The sequence below is a fragment of the Eucyclogobius newberryi genome, unplaced genomic scaffold, assembly GCF_026437365.1.
Source record: "Eucyclogobius newberryi isolate DKJ021-1_F unplaced genomic scaffold, fEucNew1.0.hap1 SCAF_9, whole genome shotgun sequence".
Classification (NCBI taxonomy): Eukaryota; Metazoa; Chordata; class Actinopteri; order Gobiiformes; family Gobiidae; genus Eucyclogobius; species Eucyclogobius newberryi.
In genome coordinates this window covers 31,632,740-31,644,980 of record NW_027316532.1, presented here as the reverse complement: position 1 = coordinate 31,644,980, position 12,241 = coordinate 31,632,740, and the positions used below count along the sequence as shown (strand labels likewise).

The following is a 12,241-nucleotide window of genomic DNA, read 5'->3' as shown; positions in this document are numbered from 1 at the left end:
TATACAGCTTTTTGATGGACATGAATAGTTAAGATATTCTGTCAAACGCAAGAGGGATGTTGTTTATCTGAGCATTACACAGTGTGGAAAATATAATAAAAATGAACTCCACAATATGACGGTTTCATCTGAAAATGAATCATATAAAACAAACGAACCGTAATGCTTGGGTGAACATGCAAACTAATGACAAAAATATTCATACTTTAACCTCGAAACGAGTGGTTCCACAAGGGAGAAAAATAGGCCTGTTATTTGTATCTTTTTACTTTTTATTTTTTTGCATTTTTAGAACAAGAAAAACATGTTCATTAATTTGTCTAGCATATATTCATATTTTATTTTTACGTACCATTCATCATATTAATTAGGCCTATTAATTGTATTATTAATTCATTTAATAAGGATAATAGGGTAAAACAATAACATTAATTTCCCCCGCTCCGCACCTTATTGAGCTCTGGGAGATATTTCAATTTGTGCAATAAAAAAGAGCGTTTAAACTCATAATTTAGTGCTGCCGCTATACGCTTACTGACATAAGAAAGTGAATGCAGACTTTAGAGAAAAAATAGGCAACATATTATTTTATTAGCCTACTATTGTTAAGCCTATCAGTTTGTGTAACGTGTGTTTGTGGGAACAAATAAAGGAATAAAATAGCCAAAAAACGTTTTAAAATAACATTTATTTTTCTGATTTAATACAATGTGACAGCAAAGCTTTCGACATCTGAAGAGTACAGACAGCATTCAGCACTTTGTCACAACATTTTAAAATGACCCAACGACATACGAAAAAGCCAGAGCATTTCCGTTTAGCAAATCTATTATATAAGCTATAGAATACAGTCAAGCATTTGAAAAAAAAAGTAAAAAAAAAAACAAATGAAATAAAACGGGGAAATGGCAGCCAGTCACATCATTATTTTCGTTATACAACAGCAGTCTCTTATAGGGTTAACATTCGGGAGCTACACGTTTAATAATAACTTAAGCCACATTCAGAGAGAAGGGAATGTTCAAATGAACGATAAATCCTGCAGATTCACAAGAAAACTGTAATAAATGCATCGCCTCTGAGTGGCTTATGGTGTTTACTCTTCACTTCGCCAGCTTGCAGGATTTGGCCTCATTCAGATTTTATTGACAAATGTGCTGAGATGGAATATCTTTCAGAAATAACTAACAAAACAAAATTATATCAGTAAGGAGAGTTTGTCCAATTGGACAAGGTGACTATCAGGCGGATAATCCTATTATTTACAATAGTCATGGTAAATACACATCACACACGGTTCCAGAGCATTTAACACTACAGTTCACATGACAAGTGTCAATGAGGCGCGTCAGGCCCGTCACTGTTTGTCCGGTGTGTTGTTGACCAGAGGGCCGTACAGGCCGCTGTAGCCCTGCTCCTTGTGTAATACCGTCCTGTCTCTGATCAGGTCACTGAAAGCATAGTCCATGGGAGGTCTGAAACCAAGGGTGGGCACAAGCCCTGTGGTGGAGTAGGGGGTCATAAAGGCAAGCCCGCGGCTGTGCGCGGAGTACGCGAGGCGCAGCGGGTTGAGTCCCAGAGGCGCACCGAGCGTGTACGTGCTGGGGTCAGCGCCAAAATGCGGCGCGTTGGGTTGAAGTGGGGAAAAGGCCGAGCGCGTACTGAGAGTCATGGCACCGGGCAGCATGGGTCTGGTGGGTGCGGTGGGTGCAGCAGAGGACTGAGGAGGCTGCGCGCTCTGCAGACCTTTCTCCGCTGCCCATGACTCGTCGGAGCCCGTCTTGTTGTTGAGGATCTGCTCGATTGCTTGCACCACATCTCGGCCACAACCCTGCAAGACCAGCTCGAGTACGCTGCGCTTATGGCTTGGAAACACGCGCGTCAAGATGTCAATCGCGTTCATGTGGCGCGAGGCTGCAGACGCAGATGGCTCGTGCTCGTCCTTGTCCGTGTCAGAGCCAGAGTCGGAGCCCAAGGAGCTGATGGAGCCGGCGGTGTCCTCGGCATCTTTCACCGGTTTGGACACGGGTGAACTAATCAGAGACTCACTGTCCCCGTTCTCTGAGCCTGAGCCCACGTGGTGGCCATCCGGAGACGACATACCTGGCACAGGGTCATTGTCAGGGCACGTGCCTTTGCCCCCGCTCTGCGATGGAGTGGAAGGAGCAGAGAGATGGCTCTTCTGGAAAAGTTCATACTTCTGAAGACTTGATTCTGAAACGTCAAAGAAGAACAAATTGAAGCGGATTGGAGACATTTACAAGACATCACATTAAGATGAAAGGCTGTGTCTGAATGCTTCATAGTTAAACCTACATGTAAAGGCCCATGTCTACAAAAATAATAACCAACCTCGTCCTGTGACATTCAATTGTAAGGGCTATTGAACTGTTGCGGAGAGGGTGATATAATCAGGTGATATAATTACCTGAGTTGCTTTCGCTGGTCACAGAGCTGAACACCTCGTAATTTGGTCGCGGAGGGATAATGCCATTTGCTGCGGCGAGCGCGAGTCCTTCCGCGGTGCCGTAGAGCAGCTGTAGCTCTCTGGCCTCGTTCTCCTCCTGCGCCTGCTGCCGCCTCAGGGCCACCTGTGCCGCCATAACGCGCTGCCGCTCCGCAATCAGCGTGCACTTGGCACACATACAATCTTTCCAGCGGCAGTAGCGTTTGTGGCCCTTCAGGGCGGACACCACGCCGTGGTTCCGGCAGCGTGCGCACTTTGGAGTGCGCGGGTATTTGTCCGCTGCGCGCAGCAGAAGCGGGGGGCCACGCAGCAGGCTGCTGGCCATGGACACTGGGATGGAGGTCACCCCAGGATGCACCTGTGAAGCAGAGGAGACTGTGGGGAGCTCCTGTCTCAAATCCATGGCTGGCGTCTCTCGATTAAGTCGGACTATGAAGTTAACGCACTAAAGAGCAGAGGTAGAGAGTATAAGTTGTGAGTTGGCGAAGGGCTCACATCTGCACCGCGCTGGTCATGACAGAGCGGGTTTGTTCGAACTGTTGAAAATGTTGTGATCGATCAAATCAGAAAGTGTCCAAAAAGAGCAGCCTGTTGTGCGTGCGCGCTGTAGCCGCAGAGGATCCGCACTGAGCCAGAGTCGGACCGAGGAGCAGCTTCTCCTTCTTCAAGTGAAGTTTGAAGTGTCCGTGAGGTGCTGAGGTTGTTACACGGTGCAGCCTGAGACACTAACTTCCTCCAGAGATTGTGAGTGGATACAGATCCCCTGCTCCCTCTCTATTGTTGCTGCTACGTTTTCATTACACAAATTTGACAACAATGTGGCGTCTGTCATTGGCCGACGAAATGGAGCCACCTGATTGGCTTGTCTATTTCTACTGTGTCCACCTGAGTTCTCCTCCAAATATCAAGTGTTAAGATTGTGAAGGGAGGTCCCTGAAAGCTCAAACCGATGCTCAGTAGCCCATTTCTAAAATATATATAATAGGGACTTTTCTTTATCTTAAATTCACACTTTGGCATAAATGTGTTGTCCCAAACTGGACAGTTTCTTTAGAACAGATGAAATATGATGAATTATAGCCTCGTTTTTTAAAATACTTTATGAACTCACAAAAACAACGATTTTCCATATTATGCTGTATGTGCATGAAAACATCGTGAAGGTAAGTATTACTCCTTTTGTTGTTTTGTGAGCGGATTGCGGCTCAGAACCATCCGCGCAAGAAGCAATAGTGACACTCTTTTCTGCTTTTTGTTTAGTGCATTGTGGAACTAAACGATACTGGAACTTTTATTGAAGTTATCTTAAATTATATTTCTGATTTATTTAGACTTGTATTTACACCCTAACGCACACCGCATTCAACAGACAGCTACAATAAAACATTTTTTTAACAAACAGACCAACGTAACTTTATTTCCGTACGCGTAAATAATAATGTGTTACGTTTTATTTTTTCTTATGCCGTGATAGTTTTATTTGGTCAACTGTGCAAATTCACGCTTGATGTTTTTTTGAAAAATAACCTTTTAAAATGCAGTGTCAACATTAGCCCAAATTGTTGGCTACAATTTCATTTTTTTCACCCTTTTTTCTTGTGCTCTAAATACATTTATAATATATTTATATTTAAGAAGGTTTTTTTCTACATTGTAATACACGTTTGATCGTATTTATGATCATATTATAATTTATACCTAGGCCTTTTTAGGCTTTATATCCTAGGCTATTATACAATTATAGATAATAACATATAATAATAATAATAATCATTATCATTATTATTATTATTATTATTATTATTATTATTAATAATAGTAATAATAATAATAATAATAATAATAATAATAAAGCCACTCATTACATTTCATTGATTTTAACCCGTGTGTGAGTGTCCATGCTGATGGACAGGGACCTGGGGCGGCTCTCGCTCGCACGCACCGCGGCAGTGGGCGCGTGCAGCCGTCCTCTCTCCTCCCAGACTCATTGTTTACTTTCTCAATCACTGGAAGCAAATGCCATCTGTTTCCCTCGCCGCTGTCATCCGCACCTTAATTACCTCGACAACCAGCTAAAAGACGCGATATTAAAACTACATCTTTTGACATTCAGAGTAATTACGAGCAAAAGCGGACGTCTCGTGCGAGTGAAACCCATGACAAAGTGCTGGTTACAAACATACGTGCGTCTCCCTGCACTTGAGTCAGGCGCACTCCTCTTTCATTACAGGAGACATTTTGATTGTGTTTGTGGAGCGCAGGTATAGAGCCAAAGTAAAGAAAGGAAGACTACAGTTAATTAAAAACACAGCATCACTTCTCTCCTCACATTTAGTTGAATCTTTGTTCTATTAAAACAAACCCATGGCTGACAGATCAAAGAAGGAAATTAAATACAGATCATAAATAAGGCAGCACTGATTCCTCATCATTAATTGGAAAAGGGCTATATACACTTCCTATTCCCCATGCATTATTCCCAGGAACCAATTAAAACGGTGCACGCGCAATCAACCGTGACTGTGCGCACGTGAACCCAACATTCTTTTACGCACTTCATTAGGCCTATATGCTTCAAAAAACTATGAGTTGCTTTGATTCCTTTGATGGCGGCTACAGACCAGTGAGTTTTTACACCCTTTAAAGAGGACAACAATGGCCATGCTTGACCCTACATATGTAGCCGCATGTTTCCGCTGCCCTGAAGCCCCAGTGCGCCACAGCGGCCTCTCCCACTGTCTCAGCCCCGCCTGCAGCCACATGAAGCCCGCCTGCAGCAGCCTGAAGCCCGCCGGAGCCCGGTCCCCTCCCGCGCTCTCCCGCCGCAGAGCCACAGGTTAGAGTAGCATTTTGAGGAGCAAAAGCACATTTACACGCTTGACGGGCGCATCAAGGCCACTTCACACTGAGGAGAGAGAATAAAAGGTTTGGCATTATTTTAAGGCAAAAGAATCACATGGCTTATTGCACAGCATAGTATATTCAATAAAATGTAGACAGAAAATAGTATTTTATAGGCTGTAGCCTGTATCACTGCACATAGCATGGTTGATAGGTAAAGTTTGAAACGCACTATAATAATTTAGGGCTAGCAAAAGCAAAAGCTGCAGGGTAAATGTGTGTGTGTCTAAGGAGCCTAATTCATTTATAAACTATCCTGTTTGTAAATTGGGGGTAACCCTGAAACGACGTGAATGTTTTAAAGATGTGACAGGGCTCCCTGCTAAAGCCGGTGTTGGCCAGCTCTCCGCGTCTCTGTCTCACAAACAAACTAAAAATACCGTTTCTTTGCCCCCGAGGTACGTTGGCAGGGATTATCTTTGTTAACTGAATGGGCTACAAGTATTCATCAACACGGCCAGATTATTGGGATGCCTCGCTCTCCTTCTGCACGGCCCTAAACCCAATGTGAACGCGTTTGTGTGCAGATACAGACCTACACACCGCGCAGCCAATTAAAACGCTCTCTGCCCAAATCTACCCCTCCACATCTGCCTCCTTTTCTCCAGCAAACGAAAGGCGCAAAAAAGAAGCAAGCTCATGAATAGGCGCTCATTGAGATCACAGATGGAGTATGGCTTTCTTTTTGCGAGAAATTTGAGAAACACCATTGTCCTCAATCAAAACTCAATGTGTTCGCCCACAATAGCTCCGGCTTTGAGCTCGGCCGCTTCAATTGGCCTTGTTTTTGAAACTTGAAGTGTTCTGTACAAAGACTTGGCCCTCCTAGATGTCACCGCCATCATGGCTCTGCCTCACTGCCCGAGTGTGTATGACTTAGAAAGGGGAAAAACACAATTAATATGAAGCAGTAATTACTCCCCTTCATCACGCCTCTGCGCCCATTCAGAACCCCACTGGCCCATTTATTGCTTCGGGCCCATCCCATGCTGCTCATAATCCTAATGCCACAGGTTTTAGAAGGCACAGGTCTTAGAAGGACTATACAGAGCAAAAAGACAAATAAACCAAATGCTTACAGCTCTGCTAAAGTTATATCAATAATCAGGCCTAGATTTCAGACTCTTTTTTTAACAATTAGACGAACGGACAAAACAGATTTTTTTTATACCTTCTCCCCCCTTTTTGTGTTAATTACAAGGTGCTAAACTGAGCATGGCTTGTTGGACTTTACGCTTAAAGATTGGTTTGGTGACAGTATGGAAAACGAAAATAGGGAGAAATTAATGCCAGTTTAGGATTTAATTGCGCAAATATAAGGCCAAGGCCAATTAAAATACAATTTGCGAACAATGAAATGATGTTGTGCTCATTTTGTTTCTACAAATTCTCTTCAAAGCCCGTGTCAATAACGGCCTGTACTCACTTCAAACGTATTAAAGTATAAGTAAAGTTTTTTTTTTAATTTGTTTTTGTTAATATATATTTGCGGGAATTATTTTTACATCCTTTGCTTCACTGGTTTAAATTTGGCCTTCAAGGATTTCTTGTTGTCATATTCTGCTAAGATATGTCCAAAAATGATGATGATGATGATGATGATTATTATTATTATGATGATTATGATTATTATTATGATTATTAATATTATTATCATTAGAATCAGAATCAGAAAAGGTTTACTGCCATTTTCAATGAAGAAAAATCACAAACACAGGAACTTGCTTTGGTGATTCGGCACATACAACGATGAACATTAATTAAAACAAGATATAGAACCAAAAATCTCAAGCATTGAAGAAAAACAATTTAGTATAATTTACTATAAGATAAAAATAGGCTTACTTTGTGCACAAAATTTACAATTAAATTTACATATGTAGTGCAGAAAGAACAGTGCAGTGACTGATTGATTAAATTGTAGTTAAAGTGACAGATGTTAAGAGTGTTCATGAGTCCAACGGCAGAGGGAATAAAACTGTTATTGTGGCGGGAGGATCTGGTCCGGATGGACCGTAGCCTCCTGCCTGAGGGGAGTGGCTCCAATAGTCCGTGTCCAGGGTGTGAAGGGTCGGCTGTGATCCGACCTGCTCATCCCAGAGTCCTGGAGACGTACAGGTCCTGCAGAGATGGAAGTCTGCAGCTGATCATCTTCTCAGCAGAGGCACAATTTGCTGTAGTCTCTGTTTGTCCCTGGCTGTGGCTCCAGCGTACCACACGATGATGGAGGAGGTGAGGATGGACTCAACGATGGCCGTGTAAAACTGCACCATCAGCTCCACTGGCAGCTTAGCCATAATATATTATAATACAAATAAATAATAATAATAATAATATTTTTTTAAACATATTTTCTCAACTAATTGATGTTCTGCCCATCTGGCAGTGTGTCCTTATTGGCTTCAAGAAAAAGTTGGCCATGTTTTACAATCCAGACCACTGACTATAATTCTAGTTGTACAGGAATTTTGTGTAAATAAAAGTTAACAAAATGTCCCAAATTTGCACTACCGTTTTATGGGTCCAATTAAATGAAAGATTCTATGCAACACTGTACGCAGAAGGCCAAATAGTGTTTTACCCTGATTAAAAGTCACTATTGTCTCACTAACAAACAGCAGTGTGAATGGTCTGCAGCCTGAGAGAAAGTGGCCTGCCATTGTACGCATCCCAACAGTTTTAAGCCTCCTAGATTCTGTTTCTTTGGGCACTCTGAGAAAGTAAACTCGGGCTGACCCTCCAGGTTAGCGCAGTCCGGGGATGCTGCAGGAGATGCTATAGTGGAGCTGCCTACACTTCAAAAGGAGGGAGGACGGCATCAGGAATTCAGCGGGCTGCATTCTTGACCCCGGCGGGAGCTGGTTAAACATCATGGACGCCTTTTTCTTTTGTCATCAAAGAATCAAGACAGAAAAACCTGATGCCCTGCCACTGGATCTGTGGATCTGTGTGAGAGGAGACGCAGTAAGCTCATTAGCACACAAACACTTTCTCATCCTCCTCTGACACATCACAGGTCCACTGCTGATTAAGACATCCAGCTGGTGACGCATGCGGAATATCTGGTGGAAAGTACTCACTTTAAAAAAAACTACTTAGTACTTAGGATTTTGATGTAAACAAATTATATGCTTCAGCTTTTGAGTAACAAGTAGAAGAATCAGTGGTGGAAAGTAAAGGTATGTGCATTTTAAAGTGCATGTTCTCAACTTTTTCTAATCATTGTTTTCTTTGGTGGACCGGTCCGGGGGAAATATTTATTATAGTTTTAAATCAACAGTGGGAGATTGTGAAGAAAATGTGAAAAATAAAAGTTGAAAATGGCAAGAAGTAGTCGAATCCCTTTATCTATGTCATCAATAAGTGACACGCAACGGACAGAATTTTCCCACATAATTCCACAAAATAAAGGTGTTACATATTAAGCTTTTTGTCAAATTAACAATTATGTATTTTACCGGTGTATCGATTTTGGCCCTTGTTTACAGTGTGGTTGCTATAGGTAACAGTTATGAATTACCTCTACCCATGTCACATCTGCTGCTCAAGGAAGTATCTTTATAAACTTCACCAAAATTGTCAAAATGGGGAAAAGTAGACATTTTTTTTTGTCATATCTTAAATATAATCATCTTAACTAGTTAGTGAAATGTGTGGTCAAACCTGTCATTTTCATTTTTACCTTTACCGCTCCACATTTGAGAGCAGGTATATATCTGTTTTCTACTGCACTATTACTTTTAACTTGATTTATAAGGCATTTTAAATGTTTTATGACCGTCAAAATTGGCTGAAGGTTGTTTAGCATGTTTATGGATACATTTCCTGAAGCTATGAATTGAAGGCTTTGAATATAAATTGAGTCATTTTTGTTGACCAAAAATCAGCAGAATTCTTATTTTGACTCTATAATAGATCAAAAATGTATGTTAAATAGTTTTAGATATCTCAAAAAGAACATTTTTAAACATGTTTTATACACTTTAATTAAGCCAATAATTTATTGGGATGCTTTTACTTTAGTATTTAATTCGCCTGTGTAGCTGTACTTTTTACTTTACTTGAGTACTTCTTCCACCACTGAGTGATATAGTATATCAAAAGGCAACTTTTAATTAAACTAATTTACACACAGTATATCTTTTACACTAGTCAGATGATGTTGCAGTTTGAAAATATGTGGCCTTCTCTATGTGAACCAAACACCAGGTCAAAACACATTAAAAAGTGTGAAATGTGATTGTGTATCGTGGGCGTTTCCAACTGCATTACTGTCACAGAACAAGCCTGAGCGCATAAAGTTAGATAAGCAGAGTGGAAGAAACTGTAATGTCACACTTGAGAGGAGCTGCACTATGTTCAATGAGGCCTAAAGGAGATGAGATGTGACAGGAGATGCACCTGTCTGCTGGTCTCACCCTCGCCTGGAGCTGCAGGTCTGTACCAAAGAACTGTACACAGCATCTGACCCCACATTTAACATTTCACATCTGCCCTCAAGTTCAGCTTTAAGAAGGTTCTGCTCACACAAAACAAGAATGAATGATAAGGTTGTCTGAAAAATGCTGAAAAAGAACAACTGTTTACACGACAATCAAATAGAAAATGTAACTTGCAGGAAAATCGTGTATACACAGGTTTGCTATACTTTTTACTCAAGGAACATGTTTGACACATTTCCCTTCTTCCAAGTAAAGTAGAAATTCAGCCCTTTAACTGGCACTGAAATGTTATTTTATTAACTTAATATTGTAGTTCAGACCCATATGCTGGCTTGCAAATAATTAGCAATTAGTTAATGGTTGATAATGACGAATACAAACTCTTTATTTTAAAGGCTTTTCTGACTCAGTTTGCACAGTATTATTTGAATGTTACAAACTATTAATTGAATGTTATATAAGGATATAACTGCACAAGAACGACCTTTGCACATATCTATAAAATCTTTTTTGGCTCACAGGCTTTATTAAACAGGACAGCTTAGCGTGAGATGGGGATTAGAGAGAAGGGAGGACATGCAGTAAACTGAAAGAGCCGGGATTCAAACTCACAACACTGCAGCCGGCTGCACGTGGAGCCTGGCATGTGTGCTGCCCAGAGTTTGAGTGGTTAAAGTGTCACCACTCGACCACTGGGCAGCACACATATCTATAAAAATCTATGAAGGATCGCATGACCAAGCTGTCGGACAGATTCGTTTGAATTGGTCTTGATTATTCTTGCCGTTTCTGAACTTCTGCTTCTGTGGGAAAAATAAAATAAAAAAATCCCAAAAGCGTTTACTTTACCATGAAAAAACAAAACAATTACACCAAGGTACTCTACAATTTCATTAAAAAGGAAAAAAAAAAAAAAAATGCTGTCTGCAAATATTTAAGATAAGAAAACAAATAGCTTGAATAATCATTTGTTTAGTAACATTTACATCAAGTCTTTGGAAGGTTATTTTTGGCCCAAAAATTCATTTAAAATCTATTGCATTTTGAACAAAAAAAAATCACCCTTTCTGTAGGAGTCGTCTGTGCCCCAGGTTTAAACTTTGCCTGTAGTTGACAGAGGAGCCGTGCTACAGATGGAGGTTTAAGCCCTGTGATCTCTGTGAAGACTAGAGCTGAGCTGTTGTTTGGTGGATAATAGCAGGTGGTGTGTGAAGGAGAGACTTAAGGCATTAATTAGTTAAGAGAAGTAAAAGGAGCGTGTAAAAGGTCTGCGTGAACAGGCAGATGTGACAAGAAAACCTACTTTTATATTCAAAAATACTGCCTGGACAGAGAAATTAAGTTAGTTATACATTAATAAAAATTAAACTAATATTTGTTATTTATAATTATTTTTCCTTTAATCCACAAAAAACATACCTCCAGTCAGTCAAGAAATGTCAAACAAACTAATAGGCAGTGCCAAGTGTTTGAAAAGATTTGGGGGCAACACAGTTTGATGTCAATATTCATATACTTTATATAATGTAAATCCAACTAAAACTAATACAGCATCAAACTTAAAAAGGATCAAAAGAATTAGAGAAAATGAAAACAGAACAAATAGTTTTTGGAGAAGCTGATGATCAAACCAAGACAGTGCGGTCCAGAGCTGCAGAATCCACACCAGGATTTTCTTTATGGCAAACAGGGACAGAAGGATGTGGGCTGGAAAGTGAATGTTGGAAAAGATCAAAACCTTTAACACAAGGGCAGAAGAGACTTAAACTCTGTTGTACAGCGTCTCTTCTTATTTTATTCATTTTTATTTAGCATTTTGTAAATTTCCAACACAAAAAACAAGTTTTTATAAAAGCAGCCTTGAATTATTTTTCTATTATGACAACAAAAAGTCCACTCAATCTCTCAATGCTGCACTGTGCTCCGGTTACCATCGTAAGGTTGTCATTTAATGTGAGTTGAGGGGGATAGAAGAGATTGGGGAAGTTAAGTGTTTGGCTGTGTGCTTGTGGTACTGCCGCTGCTCCACTCGGTCCTGTAGCATGGCCAGACCCAGGGCAAGCTTCTTTGCACTTTGTCACTGGATGTGCATGCCGATGCGAGGTGGGTCTTTGGGTGAGTGTAGGAGAGAGAGAGAGTGGCAGGGCCCATGCTCAGTGACTGTGTGTGGAGCCAGTCCAGTCCAGTGTCTCTGTCCTACTCTTTAGCCTCCAGAAACAGTGTCTCCTGTGGAAACAACTTGGCCTCCATCAGTGTCGAGGCAGGGTCTAACTGCGTAATCTGTAACAACAAACAAGGATGAATAAATACTAAACACAATCAGACGTGATAAAAGGCATTTTGAAATTGCCATTCAAGATTCTACAATTCAAAGCTTGCACTATTTCTTTCTTACAAACATGTTGCAACATCTTGGCTGAAAGAAAATATA

At 40.9% G+C, this 12,241-nt stretch overlaps 2 protein-coding genes across 2 annotated transcripts in view; both read right to left on the bottom strand.

Annotated features, from left to right (window-relative positions):
* Window positions 1–671: 671 nt before the first annotated feature.
* On the bottom strand, window positions 672–2,983 carry dmrta2 (DMRT-like family A2). Its single transcript, XM_072439048.1, has 2 exons — window positions 2,429–2,983; window positions 672–2,214 (listed from the first exon to the last, which is right to left on the bottom strand). Exons 1-2 carry the CDS (start codon window positions 2,868–2,870, stop codon window positions 1,358–1,360), a joined length of 1,299 nt encoding a protein of 432 aa, XP_072295149.1. The 5' UTR covers window positions 2,871–2,983; the 3' UTR covers window positions 672–1,357.
* Window positions 2,984–11,304: 8,321 nt separating this feature from the next.
* The window catches only part of faf1 (Fas (TNFRSF6) associated factor 1), a 41,458-nt gene continuing 40,521 nt past the window's right edge, over window positions 11,305–12,241 (bottom strand). Inside the window, exon 19 of the mRNA XM_072437897.1 lies at window positions 11,305–12,090. Coding sequence (XP_072293998.1) covers window positions 12,007–12,090 — 84 coding nt within the window. The 3' untranslated portion in view covers window positions 11,305–12,006. The remainder of the gene's footprint in view (window positions 12,091–12,241) is intronic.